The sequence below is a fragment of the Elephantulus edwardii genome, unplaced genomic scaffold (genome assembly GCF_000299155.1).
Source record: "Elephantulus edwardii isolate Elephantulus edwardi_28Jun2011 unplaced genomic scaffold, EleEdw1.0 scaffold00212, whole genome shotgun sequence".
In the NCBI taxonomy this organism is placed as follows: Eukaryota; Metazoa; Chordata; class Mammalia; order Macroscelidea; family Macroscelididae; genus Elephantulus; species Elephantulus edwardii.
In genome coordinates, this window is record NW_006399962.1 from 1,809,283 (window position 1) to 1,834,925 (window position 25,643).

Below are 25,643 nucleotides of genomic sequence, written 5' to 3' on the forward strand. Positions count from 1 at the left end.
TGAGGTTGAACAAGCCACAACAATCAAGACTTCTTTCCAGTTCATCCCGGGTTGTGTTGCTCATGACCCACCAAGAAGCATTGATGAGATCTGTCTGAATATAAGGACAGGAAGAAGTAGATTTGAAAACAAATACCTTCCTCCAGCCTGGTTTCAATCAGAGTCCTTACATTAACACAGTAACATTCCTCAGAAACATCAAAATGTATACTATTGAAATTATGGAGATAAGGTAATACTCATCATGTTAGGTGTCCCTGAGTCAGGAACAACTCATAGCTGACCATCAAGTGAGTTTTCAGAGGCTGCGAATCTGTGGGAGGAGCCTGCCCATCTTTCTCCAGTAGAGCAGCTGGTGGGTTCAAACCATGTGCCAGTACAGCTGTTTAACACTAAGCCACCAGAGCTCCCCCATATTAGACTCCCTTAAATCTTCGTCAAAACAGTCAGACTTCGGAAGAGATCAAAGGGCTTAACAGTGGAATTAATAAGCCTAAATGGTTTTTGAGACGTTGGAACCAGGCAGAAGTGGGGGAGTTAATGATTTGGTGGTGGTGGTTATTTTAAAAAGGGCTTACAAAGGTGTCCCCTTACCTGTTTGCTTCTGTTAATAGCCAGGCATGAGCAAGAAATTCCAAACTGGAAGACTAAGACAAAACCAAGGATGATCATGTACTGAGAGTAAGAGTTAGGGAAAAAAAACAGTTGCAAAGGTGATGAGATAAATTTCTACTAAATTCTGCAGTCTGAAATTGATCAAACATGCCATCAAGATACATTAATGATTACTGACCAATGCATTAATTGGGAACAAAGGCAAAAATAAGACCTGGATGTTAAAAATTACTCTCAAAAATCTGATGGTATAGTATGTTCTACAACTAGTAGGGCGCTCTGGTGGCCTACTGATAAGAACCTACATTGCAATCCCGAATGCACAGGGTTTCTGAATCCACCACCAGCTTTGTGGGAGAAGGATGGGCAATTAAACTTTAATTAAACCTTGTGATTAAACTGCCTCTGAAAACCCGCTGATGGGTCAGTTCCAACTCAACAGCACGAAATAGAGTCCTTTATATCCTGACTATAAAATATACATCCATTGGTCTTCATTCATGTAAGAACTACAACTATGTCAAACCCAAATTTTCAGCTGTGTAAAGGAAGGTGACACTTGTGCCTGAGGCTCCATCTCTTCCTAAACTACCCTCCTGCTAGCTCAAGTTCTCCCATCACTTCAGGTTAGGATACAAAAAAGAGCAGAACTTGGTGGTGGTTAACAGCACCAACCAGCCCAGCTACTGCGATAAGGAGGAGGAAGACTCCCACAGCAATGACTCCTCCAATGATGTGGATGCTGGACACCAGACCAAGGCCCTTCCCCCAAGCAGCCACTCCAATGAGCAATAATCCCACCAGCTACAGAAAACAAAATTAATTAGTGCAAGCTTCATCTCGGATTTACTAGCATGTGGTACTGTCATACTAGGGCGTCCAGGTAGAAACGAAGCATCAAGTTGAGCGTCTGTGGAGTAGAAAGGAGAGGTACTCTGATAAGGTGCGTTTGCCTACAAGAGGCTCCTATCAGAGTTCACGTAGCAAAAATGAGGGGAAATGGGAGCCTATGAATACAGAAACTTGTCTTTTGGGAGAAAGGTTCAGAGGCCAGAGAGATGGAGTTTTTCATTCACATGCTTATCTCCCCCACCCCCACAGCAAATCCACTTATCACCGGAAGTCTCCCCTCTTCCCACGGAAGTTCCCAGGAATTCCCTCTTCACCGGAAATTCCCTAGAATCTTCCGAGAAACTCCAGAATCCTTCTCACCACCGGAAGTCCCCTGGAGATTCTCCCCTGTCGCCTTTTGGCCCTGAAGCACCTCCCCATCTCCAAAACCTCACCATGTAGACTACGTTGAGGGCGCACAGCGCATTCTTGGAGCAAGCAAAGCCTCCACAAATCATCTTCCCAGCTCTGGAGACTGAAGTAGTCCCAGGAACTAGGGGGAAGGTGTTCCGAACCGTGTTCTAGGACCCCCGATTACCTTCTATCTCTTTAAATTTAATCCAGCCAAACTCAAGCCTCTGCGCGTGCACCGCCCCACCCCTCCTTCTGGATTGGCGAAACTCAGGGCTAATCCGAGACGTCGATGGCCACAATGCCAATCAATATGCATTACGTTACTGAACCGCCTTCCAACCGCTTTTTAAGGATTTTCATTGGATGAAACTTAATACTGAGGACTGGGCGTATAGATAGTCTCGTAGGGACCAGATCCTAAATTTTAAAATCTTGGACAGGAAGGGAAGGTTCTGTGGTTGCACCTGGAAGAGGGCTAATTGAAGGGATAAGGTTCTGAAGAAACTCGTGAAGAAAGAGAGGGTGGAGCTTCAAGAGGCCATCTAAAGAGTTCCTCCTGTCGTGGGAATGTCCTTTCCCGCCCCTTTCCTACTGACCTAAAGTGACCGCATGATGATGCTAGTAGTTTGTTGGTATTGTGCCACACTCAAGAACGGACAATGAAACAGGATGTTGAGACATTTAGCCTGGCCACAGAGGTCCAGAGCTAGGCACAGCTTTATTGTTGTTGTTGTTGTTGTTGTTGTTGAATGTCATGGAGGTGTCTACTTAATGTATTTGGAACACTGCTCAATTTGGCACTATCTTCACAATCTCTGCGGTTACAGTCACTGTACTAATCCATTCATTCCGTTGAGGATCTCGTTTTCACTGATGTCTACCAAGATTTCTTTGTCTAGAGACTGGCCCCTCCTGATAATATAGCCAAAGTATTGAGTGACAGGTTTCAACATCTTTGCTTCTAAGGAGAATTCTGGCTGCCCTTCTTCCAAGACACTTTGATTGCTCTTTTGGTAGCTCATGATATATTTAATACTCTTCACCAACACTACAATTCAAAGGCATCAGTAACTCTTCAGCCTTCCTTATTCATTGTCCAACTTTATATGTTGTTGTTATGTGCCGTCAAATTGCTCGCGACTCATAGCGACCCTATGTACAATAGCCCTAAACTCTGCTCTGTCCTGTGCCAATCTCACTGTCTCCTATACACCCATGCAGATTATCCCAGTCACTGAATCAATCCACCTCCTAGATGGCCTTCCCCTCCTGCGCCTGCCCTCCACCCTACCAAGCATGATGTCCCTCTCCAAGGACCAGTAGCCTCCTGACAACATGTCCAAAGTATGTCAGATGCAGCCTCAGAATCCTTGCCTCCAAGGAGCCGCCCGGTTTAACCCTTTCCAGGATGAATCTGTTTGTTTTCTTAGCAGACCATGGTACTCTCAATAATCTTCTCCAGCACCACAGATCAGAGGCATCAATTCTCCTTCTATCCTCCCTAGTCATTGTCCAACTCTCTGATGCATAACAAGTGATTGCAAACACCATGGAGGGCCTGTATCAGACACACCTTAGTCTCCAGAGAGACACCATTGCTCTTCAGTACTTTGGAGAGGTCCCTAACAGCAGACTTTCCCATCACAATACGTCTTTTAATTTCCTGGTTGCTGGTGCCAAGAGTGTTGACTGTGGAGCCAAGCAAACTAAAGCTGTGAACAATCTCAATCTCTTCACCATCCATCCTGATGCTGCCAATTGGTCCAGTGGTGAAAATCTTTGTCTTCTGTACACTGAGCCTCAACTTATATTGAAGGCTGCTGTACTTGACCCTCTGTAGCAAGCGCTTCAGGTCCTCCTCAGTTTCAGCAAGCAGGGTTGAGTCATTGCATAATGCAGATTGTTGACAGATCTTCCATCAATCCGGACACCACATTTCTCCTCATAGAGCCCAGCCTCCCAGATAATCTCGTCAGCATACAGGTTGAAAAGGTATGGAGACAGGACACATCCCTGGCATACAACCTTCCCAATTTTGAACCATGCAGTGTTTCCTTGCTCTGTTATGATGACTGCCTCTTTGTCCAAGTATAGGTTTCACATTAGCGCGATCAAGTGTTCTGGGATTCCCATTCCTCTCAGAGTCAGCCACATTTTGTTATGATCCACACAGTCAAACACCTTTGCATAATCAATGAAACACAGATAGACATTCCTCTGGTATTCCCTGTTCTCAGCTAAAATCCTCTAACATTAAGCTACAATATCCCTAGTACCACGACCCCTTCTAACTTTATATGAAACCACTGAAAGTATCATGACTTGAGTCAGGCACACCTTAATCTTCAAAGTGACAAACTTGCTCTTTAGCACTTTAAAGAAGTTCTTGGATGAAATTTATCCATTGCAATACATGTACTTGAAGTCTTTTTTCTTATTGTGTGCCATCAAGTCAAATCTGACTGGCGCAGGAGGAGATTGCTCCTCCCTTCCTTCTCCAATCTAGTGATTTGAACCATGTGCCTTTTAAATTGCAGTACAGATTCTTACCACTAGGCTACCAGAGTTCCCTATGTGCTTGATTTCTTGACTACTGTTTCCATAGATATTGATTGTGAATCTGAGTGAAATTAATCTGTGATACCTTCAATCTTTTCTCCATTTATGTTGTTTATTAATCCAGTTGTGAGGATTTTTATTTATGTTGAGGTGTAAGTCATACTGAAGGCTATGGTCTTTGAGCTTCATCAGTAAATGCTTCAAGTTTTCTTGAAAATTTTATTATCTGTATATTGCAGGTTTTAATTCATTTCCATCCAATTCTGATACCATGTTCTTCATATAAACCAGTGCCTCAGATTATTTGCTCAGTGTACAGGTATTGAACAGAGAAAGAGTCAATAATGTGAATATATACGAAAGAAAATTGTTGTTATGTACTGTCAAGTCAGAACTGACTCATAGCTGACTCTGCAGTGGGCTTTCAGAAGAGACTCTAAGTTGCTTGGGTCTGTCTACTCCTGTGTGTGACAAAGCCATACGTGCATAAACTTGTGTATTCAGTAACATTTTCCCCATGGTGGATTTGAACCACATGTCTTTAGTTTGCCAGCACAGTTTGTCAGAGAGTTGGACAATGACTAGGGATGATAGAAAGAGAATTGAAAAAAAAAAAAAAAAGAAAGAGAATTGAAGCCTTTGAGCTGTGGTGCTGGTGAAGGGTGTTGAATATACCCTACACTGCCAGGAGAATGAACAGGTTCATCCTGAAAGAAGTGAAACCAGGCTGCTCCTTGGAAAGGATTCTGAGGCTTCTTCTGACATACTTCAGGCATGTTGCAAGGAGAGACCAGTCCTTGGAGAGAGACATTACGCTTGGAAGGGTGGAGGGACAGAGAAAGAGAGGAAGACCATAGATGAGATGGATTGATTCAGTGGGATAATGAAAGCAGGTGTGTCAGAGTCAATAAAGCTGGCACAGGATAGAGCAGGTTTCAGGATATATGTTTGTACATGGGTCTTTATGAGTCACAGGCAACTCGACAGCACATAACAACACACAACAAGCCACCAGACTTCTCATTTTCACTCTGGTGTGAGCATGATGGTTGATCAATAAATGTTTATTCTTTAATAAGTACTTTAAGGTTTTTGTACTCAATGTCAAGAAGACAAAGATTCTCGCCACTGGACCAATTGGCAGCATCAGGATGGATGGTGAAGAGATTGAGATTGTACACAGCTTTAGTTTGCTTGGCTCAACAGTCAACAGTCTTGGCACCAGCAGCCAGGAAATTAAAAGGCGCATTGCCATGGGAAAGGCTGCTGTTAGGGACCTCTCCAAAATAATGAAGAGCAATGGTGTCTCTCTGAAGACTAAGGTGCGTCTGATACAGGCCATGGTCTTTGCAATCACTTCTTATGCATCAGAGAGTTGGACAATGACAAAGGAGGATAGAAGGAGAATTGATGCCTTTGAGCTGTGGTGCTGGAGAAGAGTATTGAGAATACCATGGACTGCTAGGAAAACAAACAGATTTGTCCTGGAAAGGGTTAAACCGGGTGGCTCCTTGGAGGCAAAGATTCTGAGGCTCCGCCTAACATACTTTGGACATGTTGTGAGGAGAGACCGGTCCTTGGAGAAGGACATTGTGCTTGGGAGGGTGGAGGGACAGCGCAGTTGAGGAAGGCCCTCTATGAGGTGGATTGATTCAGTGACTGGGATAATCGGGATGGGAGTGTCAGAGACAGTGCGATTGGCACAGGACAGAACAGAGTTTAGGGCTGTTGTACATAGGGTCGCTATGAGTCACAACTGACTCGACGGCACACAACAACAACAACAACAAGTACTTTAAGACACAGATCTTTTTATAGGAATGGGGGAAGGGATAGTACCCCTAGTAAAAGAACAATTTCTTCTAGAACAAATGAAAATCCTTTTCCTTCCCATCCTACTGAATGATCCAAACTGGTTACACTTAGATCCTGTGGCTGCATAAACACTGTGGTATAGTAGGTATGTCATTCAAAATGGATCCCCTAGGTTATTGCTTTGACTTTCACCACTTGGCCGATTGAGAATGCGAAATAAGCTGTGTTAATCTATCTATGGTGGAAATGGCCAGTTTGGCTATTACACCAGGTTTAAATTGAGAAGGCTCAGCAGTAGAGATTGGGAATTTCACTACTAGCAAAGCAGCAGCAGCAGAGAATGCAACACATCCTTTAGGGCCAGAGGCTTCGGTGCCAGTCTGTCTAGAACGTACATAAGAACACCAACAGCAACAATAGAGGGACAGAGACTAATGTGAGACAGAGCTGACCTTGGGATTGATGTCCCAGAGCCAGGGACCTCTGTCCAAGCTTTCTGGAAGACTAAAAAGAGATGCCATAATGGGCAGGACTAAGAGAGCTTTTTTTGTATATATATATTTTTCATTCATTTATTGTTGTACATTTTACCCTTTTACCTTCCTTTCCCCATTCTCCAGTTCACTTATTTAAAAAAATATTCATTCATTGTTGCACAATTACCTGCCTCCCGTACCTCTTTACAATGATCTCTTATTCTGAGCTGTTGTCATACATACAATGTCTATTCATATATTTATTTTACCCAATGAGAGCTTTGTAACACTGATGTCAAGCCACCAGGCTGAAGGACCTGTAAGCATGCCTTATATATAGACTGTCCTGACCGAGAAATTGTATCTTATTGTCAACCTAAGTTGTAACTTGTTAACTTCCCCAATAAACCCCATAGTTGTGAGTATGATCCTGTGAAGTCAATAACTACTTTAATGGATTCTGGACCTAGCAGAGAAATAGAATTGGTCTTGGAATTAGTAGAAGTAGGTACAAGAGTGCACAGTATATCTGACTTCATGGGAATTGGTTTTGTATTGTGGATGCTGTTTGATGAGGTCAGTTCCCCCTTGTGGAGCTAGCAGAGGTCATATGTCATTCTCTTCACAAGGTAATGGCAGTATAATCTTACTGGTTAAGAGTAAAATTGTATGGGTTCCAACTTTATCATTTATTAGCTGTGGAACCCTTGCCCAGTTACTTAAACTGTCTTTCCTCATTATGTGAAATGGAATTAAATAACAACATACTACTCTCTTGGTGGTTGTGAGGATTAAATTAATTAATTAATTTATGTAGAATGCTTAGAACAATACATGGCACACTAAATATTAGTTGCAACAACTCAACTCATTGGCACCAAGTTAAAAGCAGCTAGTGGCTAACCTACCCTCCAGCAGGTTTTTACAAATTGCAGTCCATATTTCTCGTAAAGAGTCCCTGGCAAATTCAAACTGGCAGTGAGGCACCTTAGCTCCCTACTGACTATGCACCAGATCTCCCTAATTTTGGTTATAGTTATTATAATTCAGGTCATTTTATAGGTGCCTGTTGGTAATCACAACATCAATTACCTTATCTCCATCTACACATAGTTTGATCTTCAGTACTTCCTAAGTCAATATCAAGAAGATACGAGGGGATCAGGCATTTTTGGCAGAGTCATAGAGGTTGGAGTCTTGAAAAAAAGTGGTTATATCAACATCCCATGTGCCTATCTCCCTCCATACACTTATTCTGTCCTCAATTCCTCATCTATTCTTCTAACTTTCAGGTCCTAAGTTAAGGGGAATACAATGGGTTTAGTTGTTACGTGTTGTCAAATCAGAAATGATTCATAGCTAACCCTTCACTAGGTTTTCAGAGGTTGTAAATTGCAATGAGATTATGCATTTGTTTCCCATGGATTCAAACCACTCCTTATCCTTAAGCCTCTAGAGCTCAGTGGATTTAGAGAGAAGGGGACTGATTGACTGGCAAGAATCTTGGTTATATATGATTAAGTGGAAAGGATATCAGAATTATAACCAGAAGACTGACTCCAAATGTTTATTTCACTTCTTCCTGATCTCTCTGAGACTATTTCTTTTTCTGCAGAATGGGAACAATAGTCCTACCCCTCAGGACTTTCATAAGGATGATATCTATGAAAGTATGTTATAAATTGTTTAGTTTTATAAACCAGACTCATTGCTGTCAAGTTAGTTCACACTGACGGTGATCTTCCATGAGGTTTCCAAGGCTGTATATCTCAACAGGAGGAGACAGCTTCAACTTTTTCCCTTGGTTGTTGTTATTGTTGTTAGGTGCCATCAAATTGAGTCCCACCCATAATGACCCTATAAACAACAGCTCTGAACCCTGTCCTGTCTAACCCTGTGCTGTCTTCACAGTTCCTGACACACTAGAACCCACTGCAGCAGTCACTGCATCAGTCCACCTGGTTGAGGGTCTTCCTTTCCCCTGATGACCCTTCACCCTTCCTAGCATCATGTCATTCTCCAAGTAATAGCCCCTCTTAGCAACATGCCCAAAGTATGTGAGGTGCAGCCTCCAAAGAGCAGTCTGGCTATACTTTCTTCAAGACATATTTGTTTGTTCTTTTGGCTGCTCATGGGATGTTCAGTGTTTTTCTCCAACACTACAGCTCAAAGGCATCAACCCTTCTTCTGTCATCCCTATGCATTGTCCAACAACGAACAATAGAATCTCCCTTAGAGCAGCTTGTAAATTCAAACTGCCAACCTTTTCTCTCTCTCTCTTTTTTTCCTTGTTCTGTACTGTCGAGTCAGATCCAACTACCACAGGAGGAGATTGCCCCCCCTTCTCCAACGGAGCATCTGGTGGATTCTAACCACACACCTTCAGGATACAGCACAGCTTCTTGCCACTATGCCATCAAAGCTCCCTTTCGAACTGCCAACCTTTCGACTAGCAACTTAACCTTAACACATTTCATAAGCAGAGTGCCTTTAATTGTTGTAGGTTAATTATTGTGGGGGGAAAAATGTAACTGAACACAGAACAAAGTGTTTTGGTCTGATTATAGATTAGCATCCTCCTCTACAGTCTCCCCATAACTACTTGGTCCCTTAAGTAGCAGGAGGTTGGTTGGTCAGTGGAATGGGTGACTAAGTTTCATTGTAAGATGTAAGTATACAGGGCTTGCTGGGATACACAGAATAAATAGTGAGAACAACTGTAAACTAAGATGCAGGACTATACCAAGTGTGTGTGTATTCCTGTAAGAGTTTGAGATTGCATCTGGGACTTGGCTTGCCACATTCTCAAAAACCAACACTCATCTTAATTAGTTACTTCCCACAGGAATCCCTGGTACATTTGTTAAGGTATCTTCATTCACCTGGCTAGAGAACCACTGACAGGCCAACACTAGAGGGGGTGAGAGGTACAGGAGGTAGTGCAGTCTCAAACTGTGGGTTTGAAACTCACCAGTCAGGAAGTGAGGCCGACAGACGGAAGGGTGGGCAGAGACTGGAGTTCTGGGGCACAGCAAAAGGGGCCTTCTGAGAGATGGGGTTTGGGGTCTGCAGAGCCATGGGCTTCAGGGCTAAAGACTGCTGTTAGCCCAGCAAGACAGGTCCGTGCACCATGAATGCCCAGAGGCAGCTCGCTATAGCCACAGTAAGAGCAGAAGTCAGACGACATGAGGTGGCCAAGCAGGCTCTGAGCCGCCTCAGGAAGTTTGCAGAGAGAGTGAGCGACCCTGAACTACGGGACAACATCCAGGCCTCCCTCGACAGCATACAAGGTAACAAAAAAAGGGGGCACATCTCCCAATTTCAGTGTATAGGGTGTCAGCATGGAAGACTAGCTGGGTTGAAGGGTTGTACATCATTTCCCAGTCAGCTACTTCCTAGTCCCCAAGATGGAGGTGGGCTCTAGAAGAGAAGAGATTTGGGGTGGATAGAGCAAGATAGGAGAAAGATCTTATTTTCTCCTTCCTCAACTCAGATGCTTTTCCCAGGGTATCATATTGTAGAGGTGGGTGAACATTGGTGAGAAAGACTGTGACAGACCAATAGTAAATGTGGTCCCTATTGGAGGAATCCAGAGCAGGAAGCCGTTTGGGGCAAGAGGTTCTGAGACTGAACACTGTACTCATTCCCAGGACCCACTAAGGATCAGTGACCTCTTGTTCTCCAGCTGCAGAGAAAACCACGCACAAACTGAAATACATGATGCTGAGAAGCTCAGGCTCCTGAGCCCACACTAACACTCACAGCATGCTCTGTTTGGCTGAACTGCAGACTAGTACCCAGAATTCTTCTTGGTCCCCTCTCCTCCCCATGCTCCTGTTCCTGTCTTCTCCACCAGCCCCCACTCCCAAGACATACACCTTCCGCTCTACCTCCCTAGTGTCATTAGAGCAAGTGATGACAACACAGGGAGGAAGTGCTGCCATGGCAACACGATTGCCACATCCTCTTGCCCCCACCCCAGTCTTCAGTCCTGTGGTGGGGCTTTGGCAGGAGCAGATTTTCTCCATATACAAGGCCTCATCACTAGAGAAATGGTGGAACTGGAGGTCATCTCCAGTCTACTTTTATCTCATTCACCTTTGAGGTGACAAGAGGCCTAACAGAAGCAGGCTACTTTACCCATGGAAAGTGACCAGGAAAAGCACATCTCCCATCATATAAGCAGTGTCCAAACACTTCAGCCCTTTCCATTCTTAGCTACCCATCTGGGAAATCAGTAGATTTTTCATTCATTGTTGTTGCTTTTACATACCATAGAGTTGGAACCAACCCATAGTTGACCCCCTGGTGGGTTTTCAGAGGCAGTTAATCACATGGGAGGATACTGCCATTATTCTCCTGCAGAGCAGCTGGTGGCCTTGAACTGCTTATCTTTGGGATTGCAGCACAGTGTTTTGCCACTAGGCCATTCATTAAGGACATCTATTGCTAGATCTCGCTGATGGTGGAGACCACCAGAGCATAATTCAGGGAAGAATGGTTTATGCTCCTAGAGGAAAGAGTTTAGTCTCTATGTCTCCTCCTTCCCCTTGTCCTTCTAAAGCTAGTGTGCCTCCTCACCCCTTGTCTGCCAGGGATAACAGCAACAGGTTTGCTGACTGCAGTAGGAGTTGAGAAAGGTTGTCCCAGGGAGAGTAGCCTCCTGCTGCCTCTTAGGTAGGAACTCTTAAGTCCCAGCCCTATAGGAAAAATAGAAGGTTGTGGTGGTTACTTAGGTCCTGGTGCTCTGCTTAGCTCTGGAAATGGAAAGGGTAATGAGTGGAGGCTGAAATCTCAGAGGAAACATCACTCTTCCATGACCTGCATCAGTTCTTCCTTAAGAGTCAGGATTCTGTTGCCATTGAACAGAAAGGGAAACTGAGATAGGTCACCAAAGGAAGGGAAATTCAGTCAGTACCAACAATAATCCTTTACCCTCACCTTCCAGGCAGATATCCCTGAAGGGTCCCCTGTCTAGGAGATGGTGTCAACCAGGTTCTAGACTTTGTGCCTGGGAGGATGGTCAGGAGAAGCCACTGGCTTACAAAACAGGATCTAGGTGTTGAGTACAGGCCTCTGTGAGAACAAAATTCGCCCCACCTCCGGGTTCCGCCCCCTACCCTCACCCCCCACGGCCGAGCACGCCGCCGGCTCCTGCCTCCAAGAGCCGCCCACGGCCGCACTTATTATAGTCTAGGCTGCGTCAGGAGGGTGGGACGCCAAATAAGGGGAACGCTGAGCCTCCCAGATCCCAGCGAGGGGTCTCCAAGGCCTCGCTGTCCTCTCCCCTCCCATAACAGAGGTCCCAGCCTCTGTTCCTCGCAGTGCTAACCCTTTCTTTACCTTTTGGCCCCCGCTGGGCAAAAGGTAACAAAGGATGCCAAGGTCCCTAGCAAGGTGGTGGTGGGGGGGGTGTCTCAGAGCAGATGTTTTCCATTCTCTCTACCTACTCTCTCCTTAACCTTCTAAAAGAATCCCACCCACTCGATCCAGAAAACCTCAGGAGACTGAAAGGAAACTCAAGAAGGGGGGACTCCCGTTGCTTCAAACTGAGGCGGGGTGTTCTTATAGTTAGGGAGCTAAACCCTCACATGTGGGTAACCAAGTGTGAGGATGGTGCTTTCTCTAACCCAACATCCTCTATTGGGTTCCCCACCCTCTGCACACATGGATCTCTCTCCTTACTGCTTATCCCCGCTGTTTCTGAGGCACTCTCGGAGCTGTGGTTGCTATGGAAACCAGATGCATTTTGGTATTGGGGGGCGGGTGCTGTCAATCCGTAGACATATCCCTTCTCTCTCCACCTTGACTGGATCCGTAGACTCACCCAGGCTTGGGCTTCCTGAGTCCCCAGATTTCTCCCTCTCAGCCCTCTTCCTCCTACCCTGCTAGATTACGTGCTTGTCCCCGTCCCAGGGGAACATTTTCCAAGTTCACTCTGGGACAGTCGGGCTCAGGTCGAGGCCCTGTTAGTGTGTGTGTGTGTGTGTGTGTGTGTGTGTGTGTGCGCGCGCGCGCGCGCGCTCTGGGTCAAGGGAAAGAGAACTCCTACAAGAACCTGGGGGAGATGAGGGGACCTGGGAAAGATATTCCAGTATTCCCTACTTTCCTACTTTGGCTTCCTCAAAACGGACAGTGACCCTGACTTTGCTCAGTTTTCTCAGCAGCCTGTGCACCCATATTTCGACGTTCACCCCTATCCCTAAATGCCCCACTCACTGTCGCACTTACCAACCATGGGATGAGAGAGGAGGGGGCTTGCTTGTTAGAGTAGGTGAGTCCAAATCCCAGGAAATCCAGCCCAGGATTTGGGAGGGGAATCCAGTCCTGGCTTTTGCGCCGCCTTCGCAGACAGCTTTGCTGCTGGAAAGGAGGGGTGGGGGGAAAAGATAGGGTTGGGGGGGGCGGGGGCCGCCTCCTCCTCAATGTGAGGGGAGCGCCCGGACACAGCGAGCATCCGGACCGAGTCGAGCCCCGGCGAGCCCCCTCGGACCCTTCGCCTGGATCTCACGCCCCTCCCCTCCCCTCCTAGACCCCAGACCCGTGGGTTCCCACCTCCCTCTCGCTTCCCTCCTTCCTCCCCCTCCACTGCCTGTATCTCCATCCCCAGCATCCTCCCTGCGCCCTGCGAATCCCCCTCACGGCCAGCCCCTCTGGCTCCCCATCCTCCTCACGACCCTTTCTCCTGCCTCCTCCGCCACCCTGGTCCCTGGAGCCCCCCTCCCTCATCCTTGCCTCCCCCGCACCGGCTCCTCTTCTCCCCTTGCCTCCAGTTCCCCCTTTCTGCCCCCATTCCCTCCCTCTCCCCCATTTGCCCCCACTACTGTCCACCCCGCCTTCCCTCGCCCATCTCTGTGCCCCCACCCAGACCGGGGTACGCTGTCCGGCGCGCCTCCCTGGAGCAGCACCAAGGTCCCGGGGTTCCAAGGGGGTGGGAGTGCCGGGCGGGGAGCATGGGGAGGGGGCGCCCCGTGTGATGGGAGGGGGGCGCAAGAGGAGGCGGCGGAGGCGGCGGCGACAGCGGAGCCGGGCCGAGGGCTCAGCAGGGTCCAGGGGCTGGGGGCAGCGAGAAGGGCAGCCCCATGGCCGGGCCCCCCTGAAGCAGTCCGGGGGAGTTCCCTCTCCTCCCCAGCTCGGGGGTCTCGGGGCCCCATGAGCCGGGGCGCGGGCGCGCTTCAGCGCCGGACAACGACCTACCTCATCTCGCTGACTCTGGTCAAGCTCGAGTCGGTGCCGCCGCCGCCACCGTCTCCGTCTGCAGCCGCGTCCAGCGCTCCTGGGGCCAGGGGCACCGAGGCTGCCGGCGATCCGGGAAGCCCCCGAGGCGCGGAGGAGCCGGGCAAGAAGCGGCACGAGCGCCTCTTCCACCGGCAGGATGCGCTGTGGATCAGCACTAGCAGCGCGGGAGCCGGGGGCGCAGAGCCCCCAGCCCTGTCCCCGGCTCCGGCCAGCCCAGCCCGCCCGGTGTCCCCGGCTCCCGGACGCCGCCTTTCCCTCTGGGCCGCGCCCCCGGGGCCTCCCCTCTCCGGGGGGCTGAGCCCCGACGCCAAGCCTGGGGGCGGCCCCTCCTCCCGGCGCCCCCTGCTCAGCAGCCCTAGTTGGGGAGGCCCGGAGCCCGAAGGCCGAACGGGCGGCGGCGTCCCGGGCTCATCTTCCCCCCACCCCGGCACGGGCAGCCGGAGGCTGAAGGTGGCGCCTCCTCCGCCGGCTCCCAAGCCTTGCAAGACCGTGACCACGAGCGGCGCCAAAGCCGGAGGGGGCAAGGGCGCGGGAAGTCGCCTGTCATGGCCCGAAAGCGAGGGCAAGCCCAGGGTCAAGGGGTCAAAGAGCAGCGCCGGGACTGGAGGAGCCTCTGCCTCCGCCGCGGCTGCCGGAGGAGGGGGCGCTGCAGCCGCGACCTCGGGTGCAGCCGGGTCTGGGCCTGGAGCCCGTGGGAAGCTGTCCCCTCGGAAAGGCAAAAGTAAGACGCTGGACAACAGTGACTTGCACCCAGGACCACCCGCCGGTTCTCCTCCTCCGCTCACAGTCGCAGCAACACAGGCTCCAACGGCTGCTGCTGCCGCCGCCTCCGCGCAGCACCTCGGGCCTGCACCTCCAATCACGCTGGAACCTCCAGCTCCGGGTCTGAAACGGGGCCGGGAGGGGGGCAGAGCATCCACTCGTGACCGAAAAATGCTCAAGTTTATCAGCGGCATCTTCACCAAGAGCACAGGGGGGCCTCCTGGCTCCGGGCCCCCACCCACAACTCCGGGTCTGTCTTCTGGCAGCGGGTCCCGAGAGCTACTGGGAGCAGAGCTCCGTACCTCTCCTAGTGAGTGGGGCCAGGGCCCCCGAAAACAGGGAAGGGCGGGTACTGGCAAAGCACAGTGCGGTTGAGGTGCAGCATTGAGCTAGAGAAACTTCTCTCTTAGGGTAGATGAATTGGGTTCACTTCCCTGCAAAGGTTCAGGACAAAAAAAAAAGAGAGAATTCCTGAAGGGGTGTGAGCAGCTACCTGAACTGTGCGAACAAGTGAGACCAGTTGATTTCCGAGGGACTCAGACAGCCTCAGGGCTTTCTGGGAAAACAGTGCTCTTGATAGGAAATTACTTCTAGGGAAACTGTTCCTATGGAAGAAGTGCCAGGCTTCACTTCCAGCCTCTCGTGGACCCTCCGAGTGTCTCCATAGATTTGCCTTGTCCAGAGGGACACTGGCAGTGGAGGACATGAGGAAACCTCAGTTTTCCCCAAACCCTGGGGCAAGTGTCATGACAGTGGCTTTGCAGGCAGCTCGTGGCCAGGAGCAAGTTCTCACCAGGGCTGAGAGCCGGCTAGTTTGAGGAATGAGGAACAGATTGCTTCTTTGCGTGCAGTGAAGGTGGAGTGAGCGGTTCAGGAGTGTGTGGGGGCCAGAACGTGCTGACTATTTAAATGTAAAGTACGAGAAGGAATATTGGAAGCCTCACTTCCCCAAGGCCCACCCATGCCCCAAAGTGGCGCTGAAATCCATGGGGGGCTGACCCTGAGTGAGTCAGGAGCAGAACTGCTGCACAGGCAGTTCTTAACCCAGAAGGCTGGGGAAGAGATTTGGGGAAGGTTTAGAGGGGGTTTTGGGGGGATAGTGTCTCTTTTTTCCCACCTAGAGGAGAAAGGTGGAGGTTTTGGTTGGTTCGGTTCACACTCCCCGGAGGAGAGGCGGGTCCGGGAGCGGGGGCGGCCCCGGGGTTTGGCTCTGGAGCGGGTGGGAGCAGATGGCTCCGGATCCCAGAGTTCCCGCCGCAGCTGCAGCGCCCCGGGAACGTCCGGCCAGTGTCAGGCGCGGGGGCTGGACCCGGCGGGCGGAAGGAGCGTCCTTTCCCCTCTGGCCTGTAGCTTCACTCGCCTGAGGAATGAAACCTTTCTGTGCTAATAATCTTGTGGAGGTCGCTTATGGACTGTGGAAGGGGGAATCATAGGAAAATCTCCATCTCTTGGACTGTGGGGAGGGGGCAGGGCCCACCGTGCAGATGACCTTGAAAAGGGGGAAGGAAAGCCTTCACCTCAATTTCTCTCCTGTGAAATGGAGGTAGAGGAGGACTGATGTCCTCCTTCATAGCCCAGCCCCTCCTCCCAGGATTTGCCCAGACCAGGGGACAAGGAGCCCTTCATCCGTTCCCCTACCCGAGGGAAGAACTCAGCCATTGTCAGAGTCCCAGGCCTCTGGTCTGGGGCAGGGACCCACGATTGGGGATGTGCTTTAATGGAGATGCCAACTGAAGTATTTTTGTCTTGCTGGTTTCGTTGCTAAGCAACCACTGAGCGGCGGCAACAGCTGTGGGGAGAAAGGCTGGGATGGGAGGATTGAGGACCACTCTCAGTCCCGTCCCCTCCACACACTCCAGCCTCTTGGTACTGGGACTAAGGGTAGCCATAAAAGAGGAAGGATGAGTGAGGATTTGGAGTCCTTTAGGGACTATAACCTCCCCTCTTACTGCCCTTCTTCCATTACAGAGGCTGTGGTCAATAGCCAGGAATGGACTTTGAGCCGCTCCATTCCTGAACTACGCCTGGTAGGTAACCCAGCCCCCTAGTCTGTTGGTGAAGCTGTCATCCTCTGCTGGCTCAACCTGTTCCCCTTTATCATTCCTTTCTGTGTGAGAATGCAAAATAGTTGCCAGTTCTCCTGGGAGTCAACGTGCAGAGCAAGGCTTTGAACCAGGTTCATCCCAATGGGGAGAGGTGACTCAATACAGCTTGGATGGAAATGTTAATTCTCAGAAGCAGGTCAAACTCAAATGAATAGAGTTCCAAGCTTTACTTCATAGCACCATCCTGGAGCTTGAAACATTCTCACAACTTTACCTTCTCTATGTGCTTCTCATTGCTGCAATCTCTCCTTTAGTCCTTCATGTTCTATTAGCTAGAATTTGGTAAAACTTTTTAAGTATTGCTTAGGGGCTGTGACATATCTCTCTCTCTCTCTCTCTCACACACACACACACACACACACACACACACACACACACACACTTCCTAAGTAAAACAAACTGACTGAATTACTGATAGGGTGCTAGTCTTTGCTTTATGGTCTTAAAGTTTGGGATAATTTCTTGCTACATTCATGCCCCAGTCCACCTAATTGCTTTCACCTGACCATCAGGCTGTAGGCTCCTTCATGGATAATTTAACAGTGTCATTCCTTTTAGGTTTTCTGGAGTACATCCAAGTATCCTGCTTCCTCTTAATTCTCTGTACCACATCCCTTCTCTCAGGGTGTACTGGGTGATACTAGGAGTGGGAAGTCATCGCTCATCCACCGATTCCTGACTGGTTCATACCAGGTGCTGGAGAAGACAGAGAGTGAGTTCTCAGGAGCCACAGTAAGCCAAGGGTTGGGATTAGAGATCTAGGACCAATGACTATACAAGTGTGGAGACTATAGGGAAGGATGAACCCATGATAGCTATGGTTTCAGGAGCTTGGAAAGGCTTGGTGATCTGTGACTCCTGGCCTCCTACCCTTTCAACCCCTTTATTCAGGTGAGCAGCACAAGAAAGAGATGCTGGTGGATGGACAGACACATCTGGTGCTGATCCGAGAGGAAGCTGGGGCACCTGATGCTAAGGTGAGGGCGAGGTGATAGATTGGCAAGAGTCAGCACTGGCCAAGGGAGAGGGCTCTGGATTCTTACATCCCAGAGGAGTAGATTTGTCTGACTCTCCATTTTCTCTCACCCACCACAAGTTCTCAGGCTGGGCAGACGCTGTGATCTTCGTCTTCAGTCTGGAAGATGAGAACAGTTTCCAGGCTGTGAGCAGTCTCCATGGGCAGCTGAGCTCCCTTCGTGGGGAGGGCCGGGGAGGCCTGGCCCTGGCCTTGGTGGGGACACAAGGTAAGGAGAGAGCAGATGAAGCCCAAAGAAAGCCAGATGGGTGAAGGTTTGGTAAGGTGAGGAAAAGGACATTTGGATTCCTGCATTCCTAGGAAATGGGGAGGGCAGGTCTCCAAATAAGGAACCATTAAGCCGATCTAACTTCCCTACGTTTGAGATGGATTCAACTGATGGCAACTGGTTTAGTGTTACATGGAGAAAAAGGGATGTTCTAGAGAGAAGGGAGCAGCTCTAAGAGCAGTCTCTAATCCTCTCTTGAGATGTTACCACCTTTGCATTCTCACACTGATTCCTGATACCACCTCTTTGGGAGACACAATTCTCCACTCCTTTTGAAATCTTGATGTGCACTCATTTAATGTGGCTACAGAGAAGTCCTTGGGTGATGCATATATAAGCGCTTGGCTACTACTAAAGGTTTGCAGTTTGAGCCCACTCAAAGGCTCCTAGGAAGAAAGACCTGGCAATCTGCTTTTGAACAGTCACAGCTTCTGTACAGTGCGTCGTTCTTTGCAGCTCATTCGTCTCCATAGGTTAGAATCAATGGTAACTGGTTTATCTTATATAGTATAGATAGAAAGCCTTTTTTAAAAGAGCTTGTCTAAAAACAAAGGGAAAACAAAGAGGGAATAAAACATTTTCATTTCCAATCTAGTGATTCTGAGGTGTCCAGCCTTGTTACTGTTGTTCTTTGTTATGTACTCAAAGGCAAGTCTTCATAGTAGTAAATCACATGGGAGGAGATTGCCCATCTTTATACTGCAGAGCAACTGGCAGATTGGATTCAAACCGCCTGCCTTTGATTGGAACACAATTCCTTGCTACTAAGCCACTTGCATGTGACATTAATGACACTATCATTAATATCACATGTATCATTAATATCACATGCAATCAAAATATTGCTGAAGATCATTCAAAAACAACTAGAACAGTAACATAGATACGAAATTGCCAGAAGTTCAAGCAGAACTTAGAAGAGACTGTGGCATCAGGGATATCATGGCTAATGTCAGATGGTTCCTGCCTGGAAGTAAAAAATATCTGAAGAATGTCTATTTGTGCTTTATTGACTATGCAAAGGCATTTGACTATGTGGACCCTAACAAGTTGTGGGTGCCATTGAGAAGAATGGGAGTCCCAGAGCACTTAATTGTGCTCATGTAAAACCTATACCTGGACCGGGAAGCTGTTGTGTGAACAGAGCAGGGGAACACTGCATGGTTTAAAATTAAAAAGGAAGTGTGTAAAGGTTGTATTCTCTCTCCATACCCATTTAATCTGTATGCTGAGAAAATTATTTGAGAAGCTGTACTCTATGAAGAGGAATGTGGCATCAGAATTGGAGGCAGACTCATCAATAACCTGTGTTATGCAGATAAAACAACCTCACTTGCTGAAAGTGAGGACAACTTGAAGGACTTGTTGCAGAAGATCAAGGAATGCAGCCATTGGTATGGATTGCGTCTCTATGTCAGGAAAACAAAGATTCTTACCATTAGATCAATAGGCAACATCATGATGGATGGAGAAGAGACTGAAACTGTCAACAAATTCATCTTGCTTGGATCCACAGTTAACACCCATAGTACTAGCAGTCAGGAAAAAGGAGACACAATGCATTGAGAAAATATGCAGTTATGGTCCTCTTCAAATTATTGAGGAGTAATGATGTCAGTTTGAGGACTAAGGTGTATCTGATTCAGACCATAGTCTTTCAGATCACTTACTATGCATCTGAGAGCTGGACAATGAATAAGGATGATGGAAGAAGAAGAGAGGCCTTTGATCTGTGGTGTTGAAGAAGAGCACTGAACATCCCATGGACGGCCAAAAGAACAAACAAATATACTTGGAGAGGGTGCAGCTGGAATGCTCTTTGGAGGCAAGAATGATGAGGCTTTACCTTACATACCTTGGGCATATTTCTAGGAGGGGCTTTTCTTTGGAGGAGGACATGATGCTGGGAAGGGTGGAAGGTCAGCGAAGGAGAAGACCTTCAACCAGGTATATTGATATGGTGAATGCTGCAGTGGGCTCTTGTGTGTCAGAAAGGATGAGGATGGCACAGGATAGAACAGGGTTTAGATCTTTTGTTCATAGAGTCACTATGAGTCATACTTGACTTGACGGCAGCTAACAACAACAACAACAACAAGCCACCTGAGCTAACTTCATCACTAGAGCCATGAAAAGGTTTTCCCCAGTATCCGCCTGTGTCAAGTTGGCAGCACTTTCTACTTGTCTGCTGAGCCTGCAGGTGCCTGTCTCCACCTGTTGCTTGCCTCCAGGTTTCCCTTGCAGTGAGCACTCCACCTGTTACCCATGAACAGTCAGTTTTTTTCCCTGTTAGCACTCTGGTGTCCACCCTATCGTTCAGTGGATTTGCAGAGCAGAGTGGTGATCATTTGGGAGCCTCAGCCATCACAGACTGTCAGAAAGCTCTACTTACCTCTAGTATATTATTTGAAGATATAAACAGAGAAAAGATCTATCCAGAGTCCACCAGTCTGCCCAAACCACAGCTGAGTATGTAAGTATACTCAGAAAGGATGTACATACTCCATTCCACGCAATCATAGCAAGAGTATTCTCTCTCAACCTGTCCTTGTGGGTCCTGCTTGGGATTAGAGTACAAGGAAGAGGAAAGTATGAGAACTAGGAAGGGTCCCCTTTTCCAGTCCTGCCTTTTTCCAACTCCTTCAGATAGGATCAGTGCCTCCTCCCCTCGGGTTGTGGGAGACGCTCGTGCCCGAGCTCTGTGTGCGGAGATGAAACGTTGCAGCTACTATGAGACTTGTGCAACCTATGGGCTCAACGTGGACAGGGTCTTCCAGGAGGGTGAGTGTGATCTCTAGTATGTGTAAGATGTGGGGACCTATAGGCCGGGGATATTTTTAGAGATGGGAATCCGGCACTCTTTCTAAGAGGCAAGAAATTAGTTTCCATGGGAGGGAGGAGAGATGAGGGAGGTCAAAGAAGGTGTGCTTAATAGTCATGGTCTTTCAGGGCTGGAAGTGCTGGTGTGACTATAGGTAGCTTAGGAGCACAGTGATGAGTAGGTGGAAGCTCCTATTATCTTCTAGGAATGTTTCCAAGTTGGGTATCAAATGCTGGCATGGGGTGTCTTTCTTACTCATGTCTTGTCCCCTCCTGCTCCTTTCAGTGGCCCAAAAAGTGGTGACTTTACGAAAACAACAACAGCTTCTGGCTGCCTGCAAGTCCCTACCCAGCTCCCCAAGCCATTCGGCTGCTTCTACCCCTGTAGCTGGACAGGTGAGTCAGGGTTTCAGGGCCTTCCAAGGGGCTATAAAGATGCAGAAGATGAGGGGCTGCGGACCCAAGGATAGGGCCAGGGCATAAGGTCACGCAAGGGGTCACAGGAACAGAGGGAAATAGCAGTGGCACTCTGTGTACAAAGTGGGAATCCACTGTTTGAGAAAGTATAGTATCCTTGAGCAAGACATTTAGTCTCCTTAAGTTATCAGGAATGTAGCTGTGAAATTAACTTTTGTAAAATATAAAGCACTATGCATCTGAGAAATGGATGAAGATGGCCAACAAGCACATGAAGAAATGTTCAAAATCCCTAGCTCTAAGAGAGACGCAAATCAAAACAAATATGAGATATCATCTCACCCCAGTCAGAATAGCCAAATTTAACAGAACAGCAAGCAACAAATGCTGGCGAGGTTGTGGAGAAACTGGAACCCTTATTCACTGTTGGTGGGAATATAAAATGGTGCAACCACTGTGGAAGGCGGTATGGCGCTTTCTCAAAAAGTTGCAAATAGAGGTACCATTTGACCCAACAATTCCACTACTGGGAATATATCCCAAAGAGACCATAACTGACATTCAAGCAGATATATGCACACCCATGTTTATCGCAGCTCTGTTCACAATAGCAAGGAGTTGGAAACAACCCAGGTGCCCATCAACAAACGAATGGATAGAGAAGCTGTGGTATATTCACACAAGGGAATATTATGCTGCATTGAAAAACAAGGAACTCATGCAATATTATTCAAAATGGGTGAGCCTGGAGGACATTATGCTGAGTGAGATATCTCAGTCACAAAAGGACAAATATTGCATGGTGCCACTGCTGTAAAATGGGACTGATTGATATTAGTTGGGGTAAGACTGAGAAAAACTGGATAAATTGTGTATACTGCACTGAAACAGATGAGGGAGTGAATAATTTAAAAGTGATGTATGATAGGGTATTAAGGTTATCACAAGAGTCCACAAGAGTGGGAGGGGTGCGGGGGGATTGTGTACCAGGGAGGGAGTCTTTCTTTTACTTTTGAAAGAGAGGAGCGAACTGGGGTCGGGGGAGAGGGCTGGGCGGGGAGAGAAGTGCAGCAATGAATTAATGGAAATCCAAATTCTCTGTAAATGTTCATTAAAATTATTTTAAAAAATTTAAAAAAAAAGAAATGGATAATGAGTAAGGACAGAAGAAGAATTATTTGATGCCTTTGAGCTGTGGTGTTGGAGAAGAGTACTGAGTATCCCAGGGACTGCCAAAAGAACAGATACCTCTTAGAGAAAGTGCAGCCAGAATGCTCCTTAGAGGCAAAAAATGGCAAAGCTTTGTCTCACATACTTCGGGCGGGTTGCTAGAACAGACTGTTTCTTGGAAAGAGGCATCATGCTTGGAAAGGTGGAGAGTTGGTGAAAAAGAAGAAGACCCTCAACCAGATGGATTGACATAGTGATTGCAGCAATGGGCACTATCTCAAAGGGTATCAGAGATGGTGAGGATGGCACAGGATAGGACAGGGTTCAGATCTGCTGTTCCTAGAGTTGCTATGAGTCATACTTGACATGACGACACAGAACACATTCCAATGTCAGTGAGGATTTTTGCTGTTAATGATCTTATTAATAGTGATGGAATGGTTTTGATTCTCCATAACCAAATATAACTCTAGCTTGGTGGGAGCATCTTAGCTGTTCTGCTGACTCCTTTCTCCGTCCCCAGGCTAGTAATGGAGGCCACACTAGCGATTACTCTTCCTCTCTTCCATCTTCACCCAACGTTGGTCACCGAGAACTCCGAGCTGAGGCAGTTGCAGTGGCTGGACTGAGCACTCCTGGGTCCCTGCACCGGGCCGCCAAACGCAGAACCAGCCTCTTTGCGGTATTGTACATGCTGACTCCCTGTCTTACTGCCCATTACCTTCCCGTCTTCCCATGCTCTTAAGCCATTCTACTGGGCTCTTCTTCCTTTGTCTTCCTATCTCTGTATCCCTCTTCACACCCTCTATCTAATACAAGTAACTATTCTAGAACCGTCGGGGCAGTGACTCTGAGAAGCGGAGCTTGGACAGTCGAGGAGAGACCACAGGGAGTGGGCGGGCTATCCCCATCAAACAGGTGGGTAGTCATGGGGCTAGAGGAGAAGGGGGTGGCTGGTGTCAGCTGGCTGTCTCCAACACATCTTTCCACTCCCCAGAGCTTTCTCTTAAAGCGAAGTGGCAACTCCTTGAACAAAGAATGGAAGAAGAAATATGTTACTCTGTCCAGTAATGGTTTCCTACTCTACCACCCCAGCATTAACGTGAGTAGCAGAGACCTGCTGGGCCACATGGACTGGCCTTGGATTCCCTTCCAGCTCTGCAAGTCTGTGCCCCTGACAAACACATTGTTCCTGGGAAGTCCTATTCCTGTTGAGTCTGTATTGGACCCTCACCTGTACTTATACTAGGGATGTAGAAATAAATACATCTCCTGAACAACTCATAATCTAGTGGGAGAGCACAGAGGAGGGAGACATGGCCTACATTCAGGAAATGCTTCCTGGAGGAGGCAATGCTGGGCTAAGTCTGGTGGGCCCATCCTTAAGAAGCTCATCCCCATCTGGTCAACTCCCTCTATTGCATATTATTGACTGATTCCCAGCACCACCAAGGACTTCAACTTTCTCTATACCTTTGGTCCCTGTATTCCTCCAGGATTACATCCACAGTACCCATGGCAAGGAGATGGACTTGCTACGGACAACAGTCAAAGTCCCTGGCAAGCGGCCTCCGCGAGCCATTTCTGCTTTTGGTCCCTCAGCCAGCATCAATGGGCTGGTCAAGGACATGAGTACTGTCCAGATGGGTGAAGGCCCTGGTGAGTGCACTGGGCTCGTGACAAAGAGTCAGGAGAGGATCCAGGGCTAGGGAAAAAGGAAGAGGTAGCAGGGAATTGGGGGCTTAACTGGACAAGCAGGAGAGTAGGTGGTGAAGAGGGAACACAGGGGGAATGAAGCCATGAGAGAATGACTCATTGAGGTTTTCTTTATTCCTTTCTGATAGAAGCCACCACTCCCACTCCCAGTCCGAGTCCCAGCCCCAGTTCTCTGCAGCCACCGCCAGACCAGACATCTAAACACCTGCTGAAGCCAGACCGAAATTTGGCCCGAGCCCTCAGCACTGGTGAGGCTTCTCCCTCCACCTACTCTCTTGCAGATTCAGATGAGTGGGAGATGAAACAGGTGGAATCTTGGTGGTGGGAATGATTGTGAGTGAATACACTGAGCATCTACTCGATGCCACGTACCTAGTGTTTATCATAATTGTTAAGACAAACTGGCTCTAGATGCAAACTGCCTGGACTTGAATCCCCTCTTACCATCAGGGCAAACTACTTGATCTCTTTAGGTTTCAGTTCTCTTCTCTGGGAAATGGAACTAATGATTGTACCTCAGAGGGCTGCTCTGAGGTGCAAATTGCCAAGAACATTGTCCAGCTTATGTCATAGGCAGCTATTAGGGTTTGAAATACTATAAAACCTGTGACACCCAACAGGACTGCTTTGTTTTTCCAAGTCTTACAAGTGTTTTCTGCCTTTGGCCGGTACACTCCTTCCCCTTTTATATCACTCATTTTAGTGAAAATAAGAAATTTTCCTTCTCTAACAGGTTCTGGCTTTCACAGGTTTTTACTATATTTGAAAATGTATATGATTTTTCTTTTTATTAAAACCACTTACATTTTTTAATCTTTTTTAAAATTTTTTTTTGTTATTACTTTTTGTGTGCGTACCATCAACTCAGATCTGACTGGTACAGGAGGAGGTTGCCCCTCCTTCTCCAGCAGAGCATCTAGTGGATTCAAACTACATACCTCTGAGATTGCAGTACAGCTTCTTGCTACTAGGTCACCTGAGCTCCCTTACATTTTTATTTCTAATGTAAAAATTTTAAAGGCTAAAATTCACACACATGTATATATACATACATGTTGGTATGATTCATAGCTGACCCTCCACTGGATTTTCAGAGGTCAATCACAAGGGAGGAGATTACTCATTCTTTTCCCCCTGGGAGCAACTAGTGATTCAAACTGCATGCCTTTGGTTTGTCAGTGCAGTTCCTTAGCACTAAGCTACCAGTTGCTGTTGTGTACCATCGAGTTGGAACTGACCCACAGCTGACCTTCCAGCGGGTTTTCAGAGACAGTAAATCACATGGGATAGTATCCATCCTTCTCCCGCAGAGCAACTGGTGGATTTGAACTTCGTGCCTTTAGGATTGCAGTGCAGTTTCTTATCACTAGGCCACTAGAGCTCCCCTAAGTGTGTGTGTG

At 47.9% G+C, this 25,643-nt stretch overlaps 2 protein-coding genes across 4 annotated transcripts in view; one reads left to right on the forward strand and one right to left on the reverse strand.

Moving 5' to 3' along the window:
- Position 1: 1 nt before the first annotated feature.
- TSPAN31 (tetraspanin 31) lies at positions 2-1,988 on the reverse strand (the record flags this gene model as incomplete). Its single annotated transcript, XM_006897669.1, has 4 exons — positions 1,902-1,988; positions 1,252-1,419; positions 595-675; positions 2-94 (listed from the first exon to the last, which is right to left on the reverse strand). Coding segments are annotated over exons 1-4 (405 nt in total), but the record flags the coding sequence as incomplete, so codon positions are not given.
- Positions 1,989-9,745: 7,757 nt separating this feature from the next.
- Positions 9,746-25,643, forward strand: part of AGAP2 (ArfGAP with GTPase domain, ankyrin repeat and PH domain 2) — a 24,069-nt gene continuing 8,171 nt past the window's right edge. Inside the window, exons 1-12 of one of the 3 annotated variants that reach the window (XM_006897566.1) lie at positions 9,746-10,000; positions 16,680-16,738; positions 17,441-17,528; positions 17,708-17,793; positions 17,913-18,060; positions 20,767-20,901; positions 21,227-21,336; positions 23,051-23,209; positions 23,359-23,445; positions 23,525-23,629; positions 24,024-24,186; positions 24,372-24,491. In XM_006897566.1, coding sequence (XP_006897628.1) covers positions 9,841-10,000; positions 16,680-16,738; positions 17,441-17,528; positions 17,708-17,793; positions 17,913-18,060; positions 20,767-20,901; positions 21,227-21,336; positions 23,051-23,209; positions 23,359-23,445; positions 23,525-23,629; positions 24,024-24,186; positions 24,372-24,491 — 1,420 coding nt within the window. In that variant the 5' untranslated portion in view covers positions 9,746-9,840. Of the gene's footprint in view, positions 10,001-13,862; positions 15,022-16,679; positions 16,739-17,440; positions 17,529-17,707; positions 17,794-17,912; positions 18,061-20,766; positions 20,902-21,226; positions 21,337-23,050; positions 23,210-23,358; positions 23,446-23,524; positions 23,630-24,023; positions 24,187-24,371; positions 24,492-25,643 lie in introns of those variants that run through there. The other 2 variants (XM_006897564.1, XM_006897565.1) reach the window with 2 other exon arrangements.